This window comes from Sus scrofa, chromosome 9 (assembly GCF_054392235.1).
Source record: "Sus scrofa isolate SSC_HxYL_T2T_F1_AM1 chromosome 9, Sscrofa_HxYL_maternal_Yorkshire_Landrace_v2.0, whole genome shotgun sequence".
Taxonomy (NCBI): Eukaryota; Metazoa; Chordata; class Mammalia; order Artiodactyla; family Suidae; genus Sus; species Sus scrofa.
The window spans coordinates 55,690,469-55,714,561 of NC_139391.1; the positions used below are offsets into that span (position 1 = coordinate 55,690,469).

The window sequence follows — 24,093 nt, forward strand, 5'->3', positions numbered from 1 at the left end:
TCTATTGCCTTATGCTTAACCATTTTTATCTGAATTACAGTTAGTGTAGTAGAACCTAGGTAAGAGAGGAGGACTGGTTCCAGGAGCCCCTTGGGTACCAAAATCCATGGATGCTTATGACCCTTATATAAAGTGGTTGCGTACACACAGCCCTCTGTAGCTGTGGATTCCCACCTCCTCAGATTCAACCAACTAAATCCGATCTGTGCTTGGTGGAATGTGCCCTGGGATACAGAGGACCTGCTGTGACAATCATAGCAATTAGTAATATAAGTCATTCAAATGATAGTAGAAACAACCTTAGTAGGTACCTGTATTGTACCAGATACCTTGCAATGTTACGCACATATCATGGGCCCTGCGATGAATGCCAGGGCAGAACAGATAATACATAATCTTTCTGTGTGGCCCCTGGTTTAACATGACTACACCAGCTAATGACACTTAAAGAGCTCAGATGATGGCAGACTGCGGTGCCCACAGCCTGCCTGCTCTCAAAGACATTGTCTTCAATCAAGAAGATGACTTTATGAGATGTTGGAAAACCCGGTGGTCAGAAATCAGAAATCACTGTATGCTGCCTTATGACTGGGCACTGCTGTCAGCTGAGGCTTGTGGGAAAGCAGAGCACATGGAAAGGTGTGCAGACACATTTACTGAATCTGCCCAAGGCCTGCACCTGGCAGGGTGGAAGCCTCCCATGAAGCAGCAGCACTGACCTGGTGTAAAGTCAGCATTTCACTTACTCAATAGAAAAGTGTTCTTTCTGCTTTCAGTTGCTCAGGAGATGCTGCTTGGTCAAGGCCTAAGTCTTCCCCATTTTTCCTTTCTGACAACTCAAGCCACTTCCCCTTACAGTCCTGAACAAACCCTTTCAGATGAGAACACCCAAGTATAAACACATTTCACCAAAGGACATGGAACAGAAAAGAGTCAATTCCCAGAAATGCAGTTTGCTGAGTTCATCCAATGGCGGCCGCAGCATGACTCGGAAACCATGCTTTCCCAACTTGTCTGACTGTGGAGCCACTTGAAGAGCTTCAGAATTACTGATGCTAAGAGCAACAGTGACTTAACTGGCTTGGGACATGACCTGAGCTGTGGAATTTTTTGATAATCCCCTATCTAATGTGCGAACAAGTCTGGGCACCACTAAGACCAAAACCAAGATGGCAGCCACAAGCCCGAGAGATAAAGGAGCACCCTATGTGCCCGTGCTTGTTCCAGCGGATGTCCGCAAAGACCTGGAGCTGCTGACTGAAGGGCAGTGAGTAATAATGTCTACCTCACCCAACAGGTAAGGAAACTAACCATACCTCAAAGTCTGATCACTTCTCTCCCTTTCCGATTACAGAACATACCTTTTGGGATTCCCAGGCGTTGCTGCTCTTTAGAAAAACCACTGAATGTAGCTTTCAAGGCTTGAGACATCATTTCTTTGCTGCTTGGAGTTAGGAGTGGGACATCTGCACATTCCATATCTGTCAGAAAAAAATAATATCATATGAATACTAGCAAAATTTAATAGGCAACGGAGTTTGCTAGACGGATGGTGGCGATTACTTTGCAATCCCCATAAATATCAAATCATTGTGCTGTATACCTGAAATGAATATAATGTTATATGTCAGTTACATCTCGATTTTAAACAAAACGAAATGGGTAATTCACCACCATAAAATAGAACAGAGTATGAATGGTCTGAAGAAGGCAAGCTGAGAAATAACTGTACGAACATCCCCAACCAGGGCAGGTGAAATTTGTGGGGCTTTCCACAGCATGGTAGGGCCCATCAATAAAACTCTAACTCGTGCCTAGAATGGCTTGCATCTCTGACAAAATGCCTTTACTCTTTCTCTTTAGCGCTACCAATTCCCTCATCACCCCTACTTCTCCTTCCCCAAGAAGATCAATGTTTCTATGCACTTCCTGTTACCTCTGAAAAGGAAATAACACATTCATTCGGTATATAATTATTTAGTGTTTGCTACCTGCAAGGCATTAGAGAAAGAAAAGCGAGCAAGACAGAAACAATCCCTACCCTGATGGAGCTGGGATCAGGTTCTGGCAGTGAAATTAGTCCTAACTTAGGAGTTTAGAACAAACATATATATACTACTATATATAAAACAGATAATCAACAAGGACCTGCCATATAGCCCAGGAAACTCTACTCAATATTCTGTCATAATCTACATGGGAAAAGCATCTGAAAAAGAATGGATGTGTGTGTATAGGTATAACTGTGACACTTCACTCTGCACCTGAAACTCAACACCACATTGTAAAGCAACTATACGCCAATATAAAACAAAATTAAATTTGAAAAATTAATCCATCAATTAATTAAAAAGGCTATTTAGTACAATCAAATGGTTCAACTACAATGCCGACAAGGGCTTTGTAGGAGAAGTAGAAGGTGAAATGTTAATACAATACAGGAATTCCTGCAGGGCTGGAGGAGTCAGAGAGGGCCTCCCTTAGGAGAGAGGTGTTGAACCTGAGATCTGAAGGATCTCCAGGAGTTTTAAAAAAAACACTCCAGCTCAGTGGTTCTCAAACTGCGGTCCCCAGCATCACCTGGGAACTGTTAGAAAGGCAGATGCTGAGCCTCGCCCAGACCTCCAGAATCAGAACCTCGGCGGTGGGGGGGGGGAGGCGGAGCCTAGAAATCCATTTCACTACAGAACCCGGGTAATCCTGATGATCACCGAAACCAGGGGATTGTGATCCTAGGAAAGGGAATGGCATCAATGAAGGTCCTGAGATGGGGACAGAGGGGAACCTGGGCCTGCTTTAGTATCAAAAAGATCAGGGCAGCTGGAGCAGTGTGATCAGGAGACAGCTGCTTGAGAGTAGGTTGGAGAGGGAAGGAGGGAGTGTGTTAAAGAATTGATCATTGTACCCGGAGGACAACAGGAAGCCACTGAGTTTTATGCGGAGGAATGGCATGACGACATTTTAAGAGCACCTTATGGTAATTCTATTTTTAGGTTTTCAAGGAACTGCCATCCTGTTTTCCTCAGAGTGGTTGAATAATTTCACATTCCTACCACAGTGCACCTGGGTTCCACCTCCTTGCCAACACCTGTCATTTTCTGCCTTTTTAAAATAGTAACCATCCCAATAGATGTGAAGTGGTATTGCCTTGTAGTTTTCATCTGCATCTCCCTGATGATTGGTGATGTTGAGCATCTGACCATGGGATTCTTGGCCATTTGTGTATTTCTTTGGAGAAATGTCCTTGCAAGGATTTTGATCATTTTTAACACTGTCGTGGTTGAGTTTTAGGACTTCTCTGTATACCCCAAAGAGTGGGTAGCAGGATCTTGAAGAGAGAGCTGTACACTCATGTTCACCGCAGCATTATTCACAATAGCTGCACTGCGGAGGCAGCCAAGTGTCCATCAAGAGATGAATGCATAAGCAAAAGGTAGTATATAAATACAAGGCAATACCATCCGGCCTTACAAAGGAAGGAAATTATGACATATGCTGAAACATAGTTGAAGCTTCACATTATGCTCAATGAAATAAGCCAGTTACAAAAAGACAAACTGCATAGGATACTTAGAGCAAATATTCAAATTCACAGGGACGGCAAGTAAAACGGTAGCTGCCAGGACCTGGGGGCGGGGGGGCGGGGGGGGGGGAACAGGGAGGTGTGTACAGGGGCCAGAGTTTCCGTTTTACAAGATGAAAAGAGTCCTGGGGATGGATGGTGGTGAGGGCTGTGCCATATTAAGAATGTCTTTAATCTCGCTAAACTGTAACTTAAACATGGTTAGGATGGTAAGTTTAGCTAATGTTCATTTTACCACAATTTTTCTAAATGGGAAGAAAAAAAAGATGGCCTTAGCTGCTCTGTGATGGGGGGTTTAGGAGGTAATTCTGAATGGATGCAGGAAGACTTGTTAAAAAGCTCTTGCAGTTGTTGTGGTGAGAGATGATGGTGGCTTTGACTAGGAAGGTGGTTATGCAGAAAACATAAGTGGGTAAATGTGAAGTGGGTACAGGAGGTAATATCTATAAAACTTGATTTCTGGAGGAGGGAAAGAAGAGTGAGGACTCGAAATCTGCAGATGCACAAATGTGTCCTCCTTTGCTCTTGCCTCGTATCTTTATCTCTGCTTTGTCCAGTCCTCTGGTACCTGCAGACCATGTTCGAAGCAAAGATACATAAATCTGGTTCAGGCTAAAAATCCTCTGGATTCACCTCAGGCATAATTTCCCACAAAAGGCTCATCAGCGGAGTTCCCGTCGTGGCACAGTGGTTAACGAATCCGACTAGGAACCATGAGGTTGCGGGTTCGGTCCCTGCCCTTGCTCAGTGGGTTAAGGATCCGGCGTTGCCGTGAGCTGTGGTGTAGGTTGCAGACGTGGCTCGGATCCTGCGTTGCTGTGGCTGTGGTGTAGGCTGGAGGCTACAGCTCCAATTGGACCCCTAGCCTGGGAACCTCCATATGCCGCGGGAGCGGCCCAAGAAAAAAAAAAAAAAAAAAAAAAGACTCATCAGCAAAGAAGTGACCTGCGAAGTCCTACGAGCTGTCCTGTGACCTGTAGGCAGCCAGACGCTCTCCTGCAGTCTTTCCAGAAGCCCTCTGGCTCACTCTGAATCTTCACTGCCTCATATGAAACTGACGTAAAATGGCTGCATTCCAGGCCTGGCCACTGGCACAGTTCCTCCACCAGCCATCTCTAAACCCGGGCTCGTTAGAAAGGTCCCTGGACATACGAAATGTGTTATTGGCTTCATAAAATGGCAACACAGGAGAGAAAAGGATGACCATTAGTGACCTCTGAAAAAAGAAGCAAGATCTATTGCCCCTGAGGGTCAAAATGAATGGAAACTACATGGCAAGAGAGAAGGGCAGGCAGCACCTTCCCTCAGTTTGCTTGGAGTGATGCTATCAGGAAACTGCCCAGGGTCTGCCCTCCACCCTGGAAGAACAGGAGGGTTCACGGCCACGCCTCTCCCGGGCCCTGCCACCAAAGGGGATCTGAAGTTCCACGGAGTGGAGAGTTTGGGTTGCCCTGGGACATGCCCAAAAAACCAAGTGGAAAAATCAACACGCCTTCAGGAAGCTTGACAAAATGATGGAAAATCCCAGATTGTTGGGGGGGCGGGGGAGGGGGGAGGGGATGAAATGTTGATTACATAACATCCAGCCCTTCACACAAGGGACTAATCATCCAATGAGTCACGAAGAGAGACATCAGGCTCCCCCTTCGTCCCCAACACTACTCGCCTGAGAACAGCTAAGTGGCAAGTCCAGAATGTCCTGCAGAGTGGAAATCAGTCTGACTGTAGAGAAAAGGGCTCTTTATTTCACCAAGAGTTTCACTTCTGAAAGAAGGATCCACTGCCGCACCCCGGCTCCCTGCCCAGGCCCAATCACAGGAGTCAATCAATAAATGTTTGGTGAATTAAATGTCCTCTACATCTGAGTGACTTTCCTTCCCTTCACTCCCATCCAACACAAATTCAGGCGCTTGAACCATGCAGGGTTTGTTGTATGTGTCTGTCCTCTCCCCTAGAATTACAACTCTATGAAAAGGATGCAACTCATGGCGGAAATTGGCCAGGACAGCACATGTGAAAAATGCGGGCCAGGCCAAATGGGACAAGCAGTGGTTCTTCTGCAAACTGGAACTGAAGGATGAGATGGGCCAGGAGACCCCAGGCAGCTTCTAAACAGGAAAGCCTGGGCAGTCAAATGCCAGGGCGATGTGAAGGCCCGGGACTACAACAGAAAGCCTGAGAACAAGGGTTCTGGAGTCGGTTTCCCATCCCAGCACATGCTCTGGCCAGGACAGGGCCTCTGGGCTGACAATCTGCCACACAGGTTTCTGCTTCCTGTCGGGGAGCCAGAACTTCCGGATGTCCCCTGTTCTCTCCAAGGGAAGCAGCTGGACTGACGTGTGCCTGTCCACCTAATGCCATCACCAAAAGCCTGGTCTACAGGCCATAAGCTGCAGCTGCAGAGCACCTGGCTCTGCCCCTGGCCAGGGACTCTTGAAAAGGTGCTCTCAGCCCAGCTGGGGAAGCCAACTCCACACACTTGGCACACCTGGACTTGAGCTTGGGAGAAGTATACCACTGCCCTTGGACCCAAAGGATTCAGACAGGGACTCAGAGCTTTACTTCCATAAAGTGTGGACTTTCAGTTTAAAAAAAAAAAGAAGAAGAAATCAAGACTCCTCTATATGTGAGAGAATAATAAGCCAGTTTCAATAGCGTGGGTACTGTATTTAAATGATCATGAATAACCACATTCAAAAGGGGATATTACTTAAATGTGGAATCTAAAATATGGCACAAGTGAACCTCTCTACAAAACAGATACAGACTCCCAGACATGGAGAACAGACTTGTGGTTGCCAAGAGGGCAGGGGGAGGGAGTGGGATGGACAGGGAGTTTGAGGTTAGCAGATGCAAACTATTACATTTAGAATGGATGGGCAATGGGGCCCTGCTGTACAGCACAAGAGACTGTGTCCAATCTCATGGGATAGAACATGATGTGGGGGTGAGATGAAAAAACAGAATGTATATATACATATGACTGGGTCACTTTGCTGTACAGCAGAAATTGGCACAACATTGTAAATCAACTATACTTTAATTTAAAAAATGGCCAAAAAAAGAAAACAAATGTGGATATTATGTAAAATTTTAAACTCATATTATGTAGACTAGGAAAGCAAAAAAGCCCTCTATGTGGCTCGCTTGTGATTGTGGCAATTCTGTCAATTACACTGACCAAGAATAATGAAATCATTACACAGGTGGCAAAGCTGATGACAGGGTTTAGCCCAAGCAGGCATCTCTGTTATTCTTACCATAATTTACCTTTTTACCTATTATAATACTTTTGGAGTAGGTGCCAAAAAGATTTCTAATTTGAGGAACAGCATCCAGAAATTAATCAACGCCTCCATAGAAACTAACTAATTCTATTTTTATGGACAGGCACTAAAATTGCGTTTGTGCTAATAACTGTAATGGCAGTATCCTACAGTGAAATAACACACTGATCTCAAAATGCTGAGCTCCTGACCTGGAGGCACACTATGCTGGTGCAGTGGAGACTCTCTCAATGTGAAACAGAAACATATGACAAGTGTATTCGATATCTGACCCACAGTTTACCCCTCAGGACCCTAAATCCGAGTTAATATTTATAAGGATCACCCACGTTACTGGGAGTTGTTGTGCAGAAGCTAGTGAGTAAATAACAGTCCCAAACTCTGTCTCACCAAGACCACACAGGATGGGAGCAGGATGAGCAGGTAGCTTTCCTTGAATCAGTAGAGACATAATGAGCTATGGCCCCTTCAATGCAAAGAAACATCCACTTGTTTTTCATTGGGACCGAACCCTGAACAAAAGCTGTAAAAGCCCAAGGATGTTTTAAGTCGAATGGACGACAAGGGTGTCAATTCACTCACCTGGAACGCACAGTTAAGGGTTGCTCAGTGTCCGAGAACCCATCAAGGACATTCTGCATGACGTTTCATATCATTCTTTTAAGTTGTTTGAAACCGAATGGCTTGTATCAACAATGTCACCCAGAACCTAAGCATGAAGTGGTGTCTGTTCCTGGACAAAGTTCAGGACATATGACCTTGCGGACCTGTCATGTCTCTCCTTTCGCCATCCTCAAACAAACGACAGGGAAGACGGGAGCATCTGGGACCTGAGGGTTAGGCAGAGAACTAGAAATCCAAGGTGTATGCTCCAGTCTTGTGCAGTCCCTGGATGGCCAAACCCTGGCAGATCGCCATGACAATGCCAGCGTGTGTGATGGGTACTGTCCCAAACGACAGCAGCAGGAAAGAAACACCAAGAAGGAATAATACGCCTTAACCTGAAAACCACCTCAGTCCACCAAAACCCTTTCCATGTCCTCTTCCCCAATATCCTCACAACATGACCTTCCAGGGGGTCCTGGGAAAGTAGTACAGGACCCCACTTCACAGATGAGGAAACCAAGACTGCAAGAGATGAAGAGCTTGGCTTACATTCCATCTTTCAGTGCTTACATCCAAAGTCTTTCCACTCGATTCTACTGCTGCTGCAAATGGGGATGGATCAGAAATCCAAGAAAACTAGCATTTCTACAGCTAAGCCAGAGAAAACGGGACTTGGGTTTCATAGTTTGAAAATCAGATACTCCTCTTGCGTCAATAAATTAAAAACTTAAACATAACCATTCCTGAATTGAAGAAAGGGCTATCCCCATGAAGACATCATTAAAAGCCATTTACAGAATCTACTGTAATCTTTTCCTTTCTTGGAACGAAGGGTTATGAGGTTTCCCTTCATCCATACAAAGTGACACACAGTAAATGACAACCTGGCCTCCTTCCCTGTCTGTATTCACCCCTGAGTCACCCCCATGGGCAATTGTGCACATCATGTGAGGTTAATTCGTTACAAAAGGCCTGGCTGAAATATGCTTCTTAAAGTGGAAAGAAACCAAGAAGAAACTTTTTGGTTCATACGGAGGGGAGGGGGGAGGACAACTGCCCCAAATGGAAAGACTCTGAAGACAAGGGCAAAAGACACAGTGGGGTGTGCACTGGGTGTGGCTTGGCTTGTTGGCCAAACCCATGGGTTCTTAGTTGGGCCATTAATGTAATCACACTGGGGAAGTCATTTAACCAGTGCATTGCTAAAAAGAGTGCATTGCTAAAACTACCTGTTGATAGGTAGTTTCTATATCCTTCATAGGGTTTTTAAATTTTCATGATGGCAATTTTTTTCTATCCTTTTTTAATGATTTTAATGTTTTCCATTACAGTTGGTGTACAGTGTTCTGCCCATTTCTACTGTACAGCAAAGTGACCCAGTCTCTCTCTCTCTCTTACACACACACACATATACATTCTTTTTCTCACATTATCCTCCATCATGTTCTGTCATAAGTGACTAGATATAGTTCCCTGTATACAGCAGGAACTCATTCAATTACGGCAATTTTTAAACACACACTAACGTGGAGAGAAGAATATATAATAAACCCCTATTCAAAATCCATCAACACTACCAGTTTTTATCTCATCTCCCCCCACTCACACACACACACACTGTAAAGCTAATCCCAGGCAGCATGCCATTTCACCCACAAATATTTTATTGTCACGAGGATATTTCTGAGATAAGGGAGGATCATAATATGAAAGCTTACAAGAAACAGATAAACTCATGAAAAAAGAAAATAAGGCTTCAGATTACTTTCCACTGTGCTTAAATCTAGGTCTACATTTCATTCATTGGCCCTCTTGAACCACAGAACTGCTTTTAAAGCCACATTATCATGATCTGGAAAGTGATGAAGTTAGATCAGAGACGGAAGGTTTCACATCAGGACCGCCCGCCACCCCTTCGATCCCCACGTCCCACACACAGAAGACTCGAGAGAATTCCTCCTAACCGTTCATGCCCTCAGGAATGTACAACTAGAACCGGGAGTGGGCGCAAAAGTCTAGGGATTCTGTCAAGGACCAGGGCCACTACCACACTGCCTAGAACAAGTCCCAGTGTGTGAGAAGAGGTGCCCAGAAACACAACTGTGGCCAGTGATGGACTCTGACGTTCTCTAAAAGAACTTCAACAAGGGCATTATATCTCAGAAGTCTCTGAAAGGGAATCCCATTCAACCTCTCTCTCATTCATGGAAGGATGGATCAGAGCTAGGAAGGAAGGGTCCCCTGTGACCTACACTCCTGATTCCAAATCCCGTTCAAGGCCCTAGAAACGTGGCAAGGCAGGGCCTCCAGCTGAGGGAGTCGGTAGAGGCCACAGAGCTTCTTGCTGAGGTTCACGCAAAGACGGGAAATAAGGGTCCCTCCTCAGCCCCTCAGCCCCATTTTCACAAATCTAATGGAGTGACAAAGCACCAAAGGGACAAGCAGGGCTCTTGGCTCCAGCAAGAGCTAAGCCACAGTAGCTCGGGTACCCCAGTAAGGCCAGCCATCCCAACCAAGTGCAGTCCATCACCGCCCAAAATCATGTGGCGCCATGACCTCAAAACAGATTTTCCTTATCAGATGGGGAAACACAGCTGGGCTTCTGTCCTTAATACCAATGCCCTCTAAGCCGCCAGATAATTTAAAAATTTATTAAAAAAAAAACCACTCTGAAGAAGGGAGACAGAAGCTGCAGAGAAAATCCCCAATTCGTCCTCCAGTGACCTGACCAACCAAAAATGCAAGCCAATCGCCAATGACAGCATCTCGTTCCTGCTGCCACAGAGAATGCCTGCTGCTGGGGCACAACGTGCCGACTCTAAGGTAAGCCTCTCCTCAGAGGGAGGCTGCCCCAGAACAAGAGAGATGATCCTCTGAGAGGCCAAGCTGGCTCCAACCTGCACCGGGAAGCCGGCCCCGGGCCCTGCAGCCAGGCCTGGGAAAGAAGGCTGGGGGGCGGGTCCAGCACCCCGAACATCTGTAGGAAGTGACTTCAGTTCTCTCCCGACTCCCTTCAGCCACCACCACCTCCCCGTGCCCCCCCTCCTCCTCCCCAAAAGGAGTTTTAACACATTATTCCCACTGAAGCCCTGAGGATCTGGTGACTCACCAGGCTCACACATGGTTCCAATGAGCCCTTGACCATTACATGGTCGGGGAGCAGGAAAAACAAATGAAAGCGGTTGTAATTCGGCTGCATGGAGCTCAGGCCTGCCAGACAAAAGGGACTGCAGGCGGGCTCCCAAATTCGTTCAGGCACCTGACACGCAAAAGCTATTTTTAATCACTGGATTTATTTCTTTCCTCCTACCCCGCCCCCCCCCCCCCACCATCCTCCACCTCAGCAAATGTTTGGAAGTTCAGAGCAAACCCCAAATCAATTCCAGGTGTTCAGGGAAACCCAGAGAGGTTCTTCCGTTCCAGGAGCTGAGCCAGAGAGCGGAACAGCCCCCTGGGTCCTGCAGCTACATTTTCTCGCTCTTTCCTTAGAACAGCTCCAATCTCCTAAACATTGGGCGCATGGCCTGAGAGAGGAAATATCTGAATGAACGGGCCCTGCAGGAAGGGTTCCAATTCTGTATCTTCTCCAGCAGTCCTGGCAGGGGCTCAGGGGCCACTGAGCTCCAGAGCATCCTTCACTCAACACTAGGATTCTCCACCTGCCTTGCAGCAAGGATTCAGTTAAATGTGGATGAAAATACCAAAGCCTCAGACCTAGTAGGTGCTCAGTAAATGAATGACTGGTAACTTGAAGGGAACTGAAAAATCTCTTGGAACATATAAACACTAAAAAAGTACATATGATTTTATTGCCTCAAGCTTAGAGAGACAGCAGGAAGAAGGAACCTGGCGATTTCCCCAGGTAAAACCAAGCCACTGAGAAAAATGAGGCAACGCATGCAAACATCAGGTTCTGAGATATAGATGGAAACTGACATCCCCTGAATCTGGCTCTTTGTTTTAAGAGAAAAGACGAATTCCTTACCTATTCTGTATCCTCCAATCCTCTATGGGGGAAATCTTTTTTGTGACAATAATCATCTAGAAGACATATTTTGCCATGACAACCCCTCACAGCGCGGGGATCCACAAGTGCCTTTTGGTTTTAAAAACATCCTAAGGGTGACCACTTAAAATCAACATGGCACGAAACAAAACCGTAATTCTGTGCTCCAAACTCCTCTCCTACATGTTTGGAACTTGCCAGAACCCAAGCTGCCTTGTACCCTAGTCATACATATGCCCTGAAAGGAAGGACAAGCTCACAATTTAAAAGAAGGTTCTAACTATTGAGATTGGGATGCCTCATATTAGGTCTGGCTCAATAGAATAAAGAATCAAGTTCTTAAACAACCATTCAAAGCCACTGACAGAGTGGATCACATGTTGCAAAGCATCTCACTACAGTTACACGTGACTCCCAGCACACCCCTCCTTTTACAAGTCCTAGATGTCCCAGGACAATGTCACTTCTTCTGTCACGGAAAACATGGAGCCAAGGCGTCCGTATTACCCAGGAGCAAAGCATGAATTGGGCCTTTCAATCCCAACGTTTGCAGATAGTCATCGTGCTTCCTACCGCCCCCCCCACCCCACCCCTCCCCCGCCTTCTTCTGAGTGAGGACAAACTTCTGCCCTGCCTTCAACTAAAACACTCATGACAAGGTCATGAAGGTTTTGGCAACCACATGGCGAAGGGTCACCCCACTCAAGAAGACTATGGGAAATATTTAACATCCGACATCCCAGCTTCTGTTACTTCCATTCACATCTTACTCTTTGATGCCTCACTCTCTGAGATCCTGGAGATGCTGCTTCATCAGGCTGTTCATTTCCACGTCACTTGATTCCCACCTATAATTTTCAGTGCAGCTCTCTGAGTAGACGTTTGCATTTTAGAAAATGTTTTCTCCCCAATCTGACAGTGATCTTGAAAACCACCACCAAGATTTTCGTATTCTCCCCATCACACAGGGGAGGATGTGAGGCTCACAAAGGGTACTTAAGAGATTTAACCAAGATGCTCAGGCCAGTGCAGTGACCTCCCCAGCACTCAAACCCAGAGCATCAGGCACTAAAGCTGGGTCTTTCCCACCCATGCTGATTAACAGAGTTAAAAGCAGGGGAAGCAGGAATGATGGACACAAGAACATTTTATTTTCTCCACAATTTCATTACAGAGAAAGTTCTTTCTGGACAAAGGAAGCGCCTCAATCCCCAGGACATTCTGCAGACAGCAGCTGCAACATCAGTGCTTGGGGCTCCAAGACAGGATCCGCCCAGAACCGGCGAGTCAGAGGCTCCCAGCAGGTTCCCCTCTGCGTATAGTCGGGGCAAGATGGGCATGGAGGGGGGCTGCTGGGATCACCAGGAAGACTGGGCGCCGGTCAAGGTAGAGGATGAGGAGGTTTCTCCGTGGGCAAAGGAAAAATCTGGGCAAACAAACGGAGTGGAGCCCATTTATTTAGGCTGGAAGAGGTAAAGTTTTTCTGCACTTTTGAACTGTTTTCTCAAGGCCTGCCTCTCCCTCCCACGCAGGAAACAAACACAGAGACAGGCCTCTTCCAGGGAGGGCTCCAGTCGCTGAGGGCTGCCCAGGGAAGCAAAAGGAAGAGGGGCTTGGGAGCCGGGGTGGAGCGGGAGGGGCAGGGTTCAAGGGGAGCAGACAGGGAGGAGTTGGGAAAGGAGCGAGAGGCGGAGCCGGCAGTGGAGACAGGGAAGGAAGGATGGCAGAGATAGATACGCAAGGGAAGGAAGGAGAAAGCAGAGGAAGCCAATACTGGAAAGTTTTATTTTTAAATTTTTATTTTTTAAAATTTTTTATTATGGCTGATTTGCAGTGTTCGGTCAATTTCTGCTTACAGCCAAGTGACCCAGTCATACATATACATTCTTTTTCATTATCCTCCATCATGGTCCATCACAAGTGATTGGAGAGAGTTCCCTGTGCTGTACAGCAGGATCTCGATAGTGGAAAATTTTAAACCAGAATAACGGGACCGTTAGCAGAGTGCAAGTGGGCTGGGAAGAGCCAGCAACTTTCTCCCAATTAATGATGTTCAGAAAGCAGCATTTTGGAAGTTCCCGCGTGGCACAGCCAGTTAAGGATCCAATCCAGCGTTGCCAGAGCTATGGCACGGGTGGCAACTGCAGCACGGGTTCAATCCCTGGCCCGGGAGCTTTCACATGTCTCACATGTGGCCAAAAAAAAAAAAGCAGCAGCATTTTTCCATAAATTTTGAAAGGAAATTCTCTCTCGTCTTTCTTATTTATTTATACATTATATAAATACATTTTTAAACCAAAAAAGGGCTCTTTTTTCCAATGGGAAAAAGCCTTGTTTGAGATGAAAGCCAGTCTTCAAAAACCCCTTGGAGGAAGCTGAAACCCCACATGTCTTGGTGCTACAGAAAGAAAAACAAAGTGGACATTCTTCCTGTGTTCTAAGGCTTTTTTATGCAGATGTGTTTTTCTTTTAATAAATAAATCTGGACAGAGAAGGAAAAAGCATACTCATAGACATTCACACAGTGCAACTGTCTGTGTTTCAACCCAGGGAAACCACAATGAAAAATAAGAATATATAAGTCCGTTTTCCCAGTACAGAGACAAACGTCCTCCATGCGCCAACCGCAGGCACTGAGGCACCCTCTCTACGTGCATGACCCCCAAGGTCCCCAGACCCACGGAGGGTCTGTCTGCAATGAGTAATGACAGCCACAGGTAGGGCCAGACCTGGGGCAGATGATCACACTCCCCAGAAAAGCCCGGAGGGGTCCTTCGGCCTAACCCCTCACTTAAGAGATTCTGCCACTCCCTACTTTTTATTTTATCTTTTTATTACAGTTGATTTACAATGTCAATTTTTTTTTTATTTTTTTAGTTTTAGGGCCATACCTGTGGCAAATAGAGGTTCCCAGGCTAAGGGTCCAATCAGAGCTGTAGCTGCTGGCCTACATCACAGCCACAGCAATGCAGGATCCGAGCCATGTCTTCACCCTACTCCACAGCTCAAGGCAACGCCAGATCCTTAACCCACCAAGCAAGGCCAGGGATCGAACCTGCATCCTCATGGATGCTCATCAGATTCGTCTCCACTGAGCCACAACAGGAACTCCTACAAGGTCAAATTTTGCTGTACAGCAAAATTTCACAGAACATTGCCACTCTCTATTTTTTGAGCCACTCCGTTTCACTTAAGGAGGCAATGGTTATTTTAAAATAATTAGAGAATGAAAAACTACCTTCTTAGGTATTCCATCCATTGGCTCTAGTTCTGCACCATTTGAAATGTACTAAGCATACTTCCTGCATCCTTCTCTAATGTGAATCCCCCATGAAAATGTTGAAAAGTCAGTGACCAAGTACTGTGCCCCATAACATAACAGAGACAATGCATCATTCTGACGCTGACATACTAGTCAAGACCCTTTGGGTCTAGTTGCTCAACCAGGTACAAATCCTCCTGACCACTATCACTGGACCCACAAGTCTTCCTCTTGGCCACAAATATGTGGAAAGACTCAGACAAAACCTTCAATGGAGTCCACTGACAGCCCTCACGGGGAGCTCCAGACAAGTGCAAAGGCAGCTGAGGGCAATGGGGGAGCTGGGATTCAGATCCCTGCACAAAGAGAGAAGGATGGAAAAGGGGGGGAGGGGGAGGAGGGAGCGAGAGCTTGCAGAGCCTAAGGCCCTAGAGATACAGCCACTTTGCTTCCCGAAACAATGGGCAGTTAGAGAACAATGGCTGCAGACAAAGTCGTGGTCTATTTTTATCTGCCACTGTGAGTCCCAGACAGGAGGAACTGGAATTCTGCCCCGTGTGTGCGCGGCTCCAACTAGATCTGGGCTGGGAGGAAGATGAGGTCACCAAGAACACGGCCTGCTTAGGGCAGGCTCCCTTTCTGCTCACAGAGTTTCTTCTTAACCTCAAGCTGCTCTTTAGCCAAGTGAAGAAGGGTGCAGGCCTCCTCGGGGTGAACTGTCAGAGCTGCTCAGCCCAGCCCAGAGCCATGAAGGTCAACTCCACGGTTCCTGAAACCAGTCCCTCGAAGAGAGCTTCTCTGTGGGAAAGTTCCCTCCTCACCCCTTCGGAGCAGCACAAAGAGGCCAGCCGATCATCACAGACACATGTGTGTGCCCCACGTCTCAAGGAAGGCCTCATGACTCCCCTCTATTTCATCCACTTTGGCCAGTTTCTCTATTTTCCGGAAACACCAGCTTTTGCTCCAACATAACTCTGGAGTGACAGTCAGCTTCAGTCCTTCCCAACTGTGTTGCTTCTATTCTTAATCCTCCCAGAGGCTTACTCACGAGGGCCAGCCATGGTCCCAGAAGCCCGGGATCGACACCAAACTGAAAATGAGCAGAGCAGGGGCCCTGGAAGGAGGTGTGGGGACCCAGCAGTGGGCCCTGCCTGCATCGTGAGTTTCCACCTACAGACGGCCCTCGGCACCAACGGGCGACTGACAGCGTCGGTAACTACACCCCTTGGATCCAGTCCAACCTTCCAGTTTTCAGAATCCTAAGTGCAAAGGTGCAATCTCCCAAAGGCAAGAAATCCAGGCCTTCATACAGATGCCCTCTGCGGAGTAACTTCAGCTCCCCACCCAGGCTTAGGCGTTCCTGCCACCCACCTCCCTCCCTGGCCCTGGAAAACCAATGCTAAGAGGGTAGAAAGGAACCCAAATATGATCATCTTCCTCCCTTTCATTGCAGTAGTTGAGGGTGTTTCACTGAGAACATCCCAGGTAACGTCACCACAGTGGGAGGAATGAAGGCAAGCACTTAAATGTCTTATCATTTAAAAACTGAAGCACAGAGCAGGCAAGGACTAGACACAGCGGGGGCCAGTGTAACCAACACCAACAAAGGGTTAAAGCAATTCACTGTGTTCCTTTCCTGTGCCCACCCTCTCCTGTCTGACTTCAGAAGGGCAGGGGTCGAGAGTTCAGGGGTCAGACCACCTGTAGAGTGGGCTAGCGAACTTGAAATACCAGGACAGCTGAGATACCACCTACAAGGCCACAGCAAGCCAACACCCCCGTACATCTTTTGTTCTAAGCAGATGGTGGAGACTGAAACCCAGGTGAAACACTGGACCCTCTAAGATGCGTCAAACTATGAAGGTCCCAGTGCGTGTGCTTCGGCCACCAAACCTGGTCCAGGACCTCATTCAAACACGGCTGCCTTGACTTCCCCCAACAGGTTAAGTAAGCACCCCCTTCTTGTCCCAGGGCCCTGCTGAATCACCCCAGAGTGATTCAAGAGGACCACGTGGGAGCCACATGGCAGGAGCAGGGAGAAGGCAGCAGGACACACATTCCCAACCTAAAGCAGGGCTGACATCACAGACGATGCAAAACTTCCCACCCAGAGTGTATTTGGCAAGCGCAAGAGACAGCCCATCTCTGGACCTATCCCAGTCTTCAAAAACGCCTGCTAAATGCACCAACACGCACAACAGCTCAAGGCACCAAAACCAATGGCACTGCCCTAACATGGACCATCTGGAGTTTACAGGCTCAGGCTTTATACATTCAACAACTCATGAAATAAAGGCCCCACTCAGCTCCGTAAATCCAAATGGACGTCCCTAATGAGGAGTCAGAAATCCTGTTGCTTTAAGGGATTTAGGGAATAATTTCAGAGTCCCAGCTCAAGTTTCCTGAGCTTCTAGGGAGGTACTTAAAACCCAGAGAGAGAGGTTCCTGGGATTATGGGTCCCCTCCCTCAGCCATTCAGTTCCCTGCTAAACCTATCATCCGAGGCTCCGCCCAGGTCTTTTACTCCTGATCTATAATTTTGGCCCCTCTAGCTCTGCAGCTTTGGCCTCCTCTATGGCTTTGGGCAGGAATTAGGACCCCACACGCACCGCACCGGACTTGGTGTTCACACTTCTGCTCTGCCCCGCCCTCCCTGTGGTCATCTGATGCATACAGCTTATCCGGGGCCAAAAAGGGGAAAGAGGAATCCACAGAATTGGCTATAAAGCTTTAACAACTCCTTGGAGGGGTGTTCTCCTTCCTGGCAACTCGACGTCATTAGAAGATGAATGAAAGTGAGTTGCCAGAGAGAGAAGGGCGGCTGGGCCAGGCACCGGTCAGCAGTCCCACATGACTGCCATTCCCAGAACACGTGCGATGAGAAGGGACTCTACACAGCAAGTGTCCAAAGCCTTTCTCGTACTGAAGGGGAAAGTGAAGCTCGGGGAGGAGGCATGGTCACATGGTTACTAATTCTAGACCTCTCGGCTCCCTGTCCTGTGTGTTCTGTCCTCTGCAACACCGCTATTTACTTATGGATTGGGAGGAAGACAGCCTCCCTCCTGTCTTGACTGCTCTCAAGCCCTGGTCAGCATTCTGGACAAACGCTATTCCTCCCCAAGTTCATCAGACCCACAGAGGGATAAGCCACCCAAAGATCTAATAAATAAGACTTGGGAAACGGGGGCCTGTGGTGGGATCTGCTCCCACCCCAGGTTCTCAGTTTTCAACCACAAGGGCCAGGCTCTCCTGTCAAGGCACTTCCTTCCAGCAGGGGTCCCAGTGAATGCCAGGGATCTTATAAAGCAAGAATCTCCAACACCGAACTTCAAGTGCACAAAACCACCATGCATAACAGCTCTAAAATTTGAGGCTGCTCTTCCTATGGATCCAGGAAGAGTGAAGGTGGCAGTTAGGCTCAATCTAGCGACCTTTATCTAAAAAGCCTCGAGGGAACAGATCATTGTCATGTCATTCACAGGGTCCAGGACACGACCTTTCTAGTCCTGCTGGTACTATAGGGTGATAGCATTTGGGGGATACAACCAACCCCACTGACAAAGGCCCAACAATCAAATCAAGGGTGTGGGTCTATAAGTGGAATCTGATGCATCTAATTAAGGAGGCCACAGGTCTAACACAAAAAAAGCCATGTCCTGTAGCCATACAAGCAGCTCCCTTTCTAACTGCAAATGCATTCAGAGGGCAGAGAGCCAAGGCTTGTGCTGTGATCTCTCGTAGACTCTGCAGGGGTTTTCTTCTCGCCCTTCAGAGTGGGGCCCCAAACACCCAGACCAGGGCTTCTGACAGCCCTGTGCTGCCCCAGAGTCACACCCACATTGGCCCAGAGCCTCGAGCATCAGTGGGCCTGAGAGGCCAATGGGTGGAAGGCAGAGAAATGATCAAGGCGGAAAGGGGAGGGAGCAGAAGCCACTCTCCACCTGCTGCCTCAGGTGGGAAAGGGAGAGACCAGGATGCAGATGTGCAGCCGTCATCTGTGGCTGTAAGGAGCTCCGCCTCCTGGGAAGCCAGGAGGAAGCTACAGCCACCACAGCCCCAGGCTCCTGCACTGAACACCTCTGCAGCCCATAAAAGTGCCTGTTATCTCTGCCCAGACAGACACAGGCTCCCTACTCAGCGGAGCCAAACCAAGAGAGCCACCAGCTCCGCAGGTGTGAGGGCGCGTGCTTGGAGCATCAGGGGAGAGCAGTGGGGTCTCTGGTCAGGAAAACCCAGGTCCACCTCCTCAGGCGCATGGCCGGACAGCCTCACCAGCAGACCTTTACCCCTGGCTGCTGACGGCTGCGGGCTCTCTCCCAGGAGTGATAAAAATGTACCAGAATCAGTTTTCAGTGATGGTTGCACAACTCTGTGAATGTACTAAAAACCACTCAATTGTACACTTGACCATGGTGAGTTTTACATTATGTGAATCATGTCTTCATTTAAAGCAACAATACTAACAAAAAAAAAAAAAAAAAGAGCTAACAAGCACCTGCTGTGAGTCAAGCGATCGGAGTACCTCGGTGACTGGGAAACGTGGAAGGGAAACCTGGAGTTTTGTGGGGGCAATGAACTCCCCCCCCATAAGCACACAAACAGGTGCAAGTGTCTCACACTCAACTTGTGACGATGGTTCCAATGATGGCCGAGATGAAAGGTTTTGCAATGGAGAGTGAGTGATGGGGCTGGTTCCAGAAGCCGTGGGGCCAGGGGTAGGAAAGAACCCGCTGCTGTCCTGAGCGTGGGGGGCAAGGGAGAGGAGGGAGCCAAGGTGTCAAGGACAACTCCAAGGGCAGGTGGATGGCATCAGTGAGAGGGAAGAGACAGCTATGTGACCTCAGCCACAGAGAGACCTCGGGAGATGGCACGGAGGCCCACTCTCCGGGGGACCATGGGAGGTGCTGGGGCAGGGCACATCCCGAGGTGGGTACCTGGCGTCTCCGATGTCTGGGACCACTTATGTGAGGCCTGAGAGAGAGGGCCACAGACTGCAGGAGACAAGCAGGGCACTTCGCATTCCCCTGACCCCAAGCTGTCCCCAGAAGAGGCTGCCCAGGAGCTCACCTAGAGTGACATTAGCATTAGCAGATTTCTAAGTATAAGGCTTTCAGGAGAAGACGTCACCACCAGACCTGAGTCTTTCTGGAAGTTTCTCTCCCAATCCCTTGGTGGGGGTTGGGGGGGCAGACAGAAATGGGCTTCAGGCAAACAAACACTGGACCAGGCTCACCGGCCCTGAACCGAGAAAGGTGCAGCTCACAATACTGTGACCAAAAGGGACCTTTTGGAAAATTCTTTTCCAAGAGGGATCATGAGTTTGGGCCCCTGGAATGCCCCGGAGCAGTTCTGATTGGCTCGCAGGCCCTGACTCAGATTGAGCACCAGCTCCACCCTCAGATGAGTAAATAAACTGACCCACAGACTGGGGGGAGGGGGAGGGGGCAGCGGGAACAGGATGGGAACCCAGAAGAAGGCCGGTGCTGACTCTATGCAGAGAAGAGACAGATGAGGCATCAAGTCCCTTCCACAGACGGTGGTGCGACACAATTCAGGAAATATTTCTCTGGGCCTCACACACCACTCCAGTTGGGACACAGCCCTGCCCTGGCAGCCCGCGCGTTGCTGCTTTATAATACACTGAATTAGTCACTGGATTAGCAAGCGCATTTACACACATAGGAGCACAGCTGTTTAAAGACACAGGATCCCCTCTTCCAGGTGCCAGAGTTTGGCTGCAAATCAACCACCGCAAGTGGCAACGGGCACAGGGTTCCCAAAGGCGTCTTCAGTTGCAAAGCGATCTAGGGAAAGTCCATTAGAATTGGGAGGGTCTGACGGGCACGTCCAGAAGGAAGCAAGGCCAGTGGGCTTTTTCAGACCTGAGACTCATTATCTTCAGGAGGCTGCCGCGTGGATGCACTGACCTGGCCCTTCTCAGCAGTGGGCTGACGTGGGGTGGGGGTGGGGGGCGGCCTGGCTGGGGACAGGATGGCCCGGGGCAGGCAGCTCTCCCCTGGGCTGGCTGCACCCACAGGTGGCAGAGGTTTCCTCCTAAACCCTCAGATGCCAAGGTCACCTTCAGAAAAGAAGGGATTCCAGGCAAAGAGAACACTTCGGCAGTGAAGAGAGTTCTATATCCTGATGCTAGCAATTCCAAGAACCAGCCCTGTTGACCCAGCCATGCCCGGACATGATGTTCCAGAGTCGCAACGGTGACCTGAGGCCCGGCTCAAGTCTGGTAAGAGTGCGTGAGAGGAAGAAAACAGTGTCATCGGCCACAGGGACTGTGCTGGCCCACTTGGTTAGGGGGGTGTCAAGTGGAAAATTTTCTGTAACCAGGTTAACAGCAACCACAGTCCTAACAACCACTGAAGTAGCAACGGTGCTGTCAGCAAAGAGCACTGGTACAGAAGTGGCAGCCTACAAGACCGCAGGATGGGGCACCTTTTAGGAGACCCTGTGTCGGTGAAAAAGCATGTTACAGGATTTATCTCAAATCCTTACAAGAGCCCCGAAAGCTCTTTATGACTATCTCCACTGTAGGGATTAGAAAACGAAGGCTCAGGGAAGTTGAATACGTAGCCTAAGGACAAATGAGCGAGCAGAGCATGCAAACGGCAGGGCTATGTCACCCCCAAACCGTGCTCCTTCCAGGACGGGGCAGCTGCCATGGGGACCTCATCGCAACCAACAGAATAAAAGAGAGGCTGTGGGCTTCAGGGACCAAGAGGACTTTCTACAGAGCAACCCAAGTGCAGATCCCTTCCCTGTGATCCTGCGTGTTGTCTACACCATGGATCTGAAGATAATGCAAAGACACCTGTGGCGTCAAAAGACCACCTGACAAAGAGAAGAACCATCTACCGATGACTGAAAAGGTGCCCTGCATTTCAGCTCCATCAGAACAGGAATTGGAAGAAGATGGGCCATAGATGTATGGCCGGTTCGTGGGGGAGGAGCCTCTTTGAATCTCGCACCAGCTTTGGGAAATTCAAACACTAACTCCTCGGAGCTGGTTTGCCCATAAAAACACTGAGAATGTTCCCTCCTGACAAAGAAGGCAGCTGGGGCCCCTGGCGACCAGACTCATCCTCAGTCCCGTGCTGTCTACAGCAGACCCTGAGCAGCGCAGGCTGACCAAACCCTGTGACCTTGGGGGCAAGTCACCGGGGCCCCATCTCATTTAAAACACTAAGTAGCTCTTTTGCTCATCCAGCACCCAAAGCACTTCCAAGATAATGCAGCCAGTCTGGAATTTCAAATTCCTCCCATCAGGCCATCCATCACAGGTAAGGGCCTTGGAAAAGCCACAAGGCTGTCCTAAGAGAGGCCTTCAGAAATCCAGAAATAAAGAGATACTTTATTTTTTTTTAATTCTCCAACTGAATCAGAGGTTAACGGCAGGTCCATCATGTAGATTTGATTCATTCCATGTGTGTGTTTTATTTTTCTACGAAGGTTCCTGTTGCATCAAGCAGCCTCAAGGCCGAGACGTGTGCCTCTGAATATGCCCTTTCTGGAGGATTCTCAAGCATGGGGCGAGTCCTTATTTCATGCCTCGATTTCCCAATCTGCAAAATGGGGGCCCAGGCACCAAGCCTCTAGGCACGTTGAGTAACTTTCGGTACTCACATTTCATTTGTTCACTTTGAATGTGAAAATGCACGTGGAAATGATGTGAGCTACGTTTTTGGCTTCCTCGCCATTACACATCCCAGTGGTATATATTTATAGATAGACTGATGTTCTCTTTCTTAGCCTGAGAATAATGAGGAGCCCAAAAGAGCACGCTGAGCAGAAGGATATGCCAAGAATCAAAGCCTCTGATGAGAATGTTAGCAAATTGTCTCTCCACACTGATTCTAAGTCAGTGGGCCTTTGTAATTAGAAAGATCTAAGTTTAAATGTGGGACTTGAAAGTTCTACGGGCTTGGAAAAATTCTTGGAGCCTGAGACTTGATTTCTTATCTTCATGATGGGGATGAAAACCTCGATACAAACGCTTACGTCTCAAATAAGCTCCAAGGAGATACTGAACCACGCAGGGCCTTGTGGTGGATATTTTAGAGTAACTCTATATGGAGTATCCATGATTTATATTTTAAATTAAATATTCAATATGTTTTCATTTAAAAATGGATATTTTAAAATATCAATGGAGTACCTAAAATTTCAAGGTATATACATTTAAAAACTGTGAATCACTCTGTTGCACTGCTGTAACTTATCGAATATTGCACCCTGACGATACTGCTATCTAAAAATTGTAAATACATTTTTTTTTTACATTTAAAAAAAATGGAACACCAACTGCATGGGGTTGTTTCTAGAATGTGATTATTTGTGGGACATACTCTGCAAAGTGCCTGAGCCACAGTAGGTACCCTAGAACGACTTCTACCCTTACCTCACTCTGCCACGCTAAAGCCCACCCATGTACATAACCCCCAAGCAAGCCCCCGGCAGTTCTGGAGAACGTTTGGTTTCCATGAGTGGGCAAGGAAGGTGTGAGGGGAAGCTCTTGATCTTCTGTGAAATCAAGGATGCATTTCCTGTACCCACACGACTCCCCCTTAGCGAGTTCCTACGCCTTCAGCATCGCCTCTCTGTATCACATCTCCCACCCGTTTAATAACACCCCTGGCATCGCCACAGCCTCCGGAGAACTTGCGACACGTGACCTCATCGACTCCCCCAGTCTCTCCCAAAGAAAGGCAGCTCGCTCACCAGGAACGCGCCTCTTTCCCCGGGACGGAGGGCGACACAGAGATGGGGCTAGAACCCAGCCGGTGAGCATGAAAACAGACTCAGGCAGCCTGACTGTCACACCAGGCAGGCAAAGGAAGAAGGATGATCACTGACAGAGATGGTGGACCTGTCCAACTGGCCGCACAGAAAGTGCTCCAACCAGGAAGAGGAAAGACCAAGGGATCCGTAGGCCTGACCAAAAACGGGATGTGCATTTTGCAGCCACTAAGATTTGCTTTACGAGACTAAAATTGCCCTGACAAGGTTAAAGCTGGTGCCCAGATTCAGAAATGCCTGACTTGAAACTATTGTCTCCATTTCTGCTGCTGCCAGGTAGCATTCCCACCTCCTCTTCCCCAGTAATCCAGGGCCTGCAGAGAGCACTGCTGGCTCTTTAGCACGAAACTCAGTCCCAAGGAAACAGGCCAAGGGGCTACTTCTCCATGTAACAAACTGTCCTTTGGCCTCTGGCTTCCAAAAAGAGCAAAACAGAGGGGAAAAGACTTCTTTTCATTGCTAAGGAACAACTCACTGTAGTAGGGGAAACATTTAATGTATTTTTGCTAAACTTTGAGCACATATACCTGGTGCCATAGCA

General features: G+C 48.2%; 1 protein-coding gene across 9 annotated transcripts in view; it reads right to left on the reverse strand.

Annotated features, from left to right (window-relative positions):
* Positions 1 to 24,093, reverse strand: part of ETS1 (ETS proto-oncogene 1, transcription factor) — a 134,873-nt gene that overhangs the window by 32,770 nt on the left and 78,010 nt on the right. For all 9 annotated transcript variants that reach the window (XM_021101988.2, XM_021101985.2, XM_084974122.1 and 6 more), the window contains 1 exon segment: positions 1,362 to 1,481. In XM_021101988.2, coding sequence (XP_020957647.2) covers positions 1,362 to 1,481 — 120 coding nt within the window.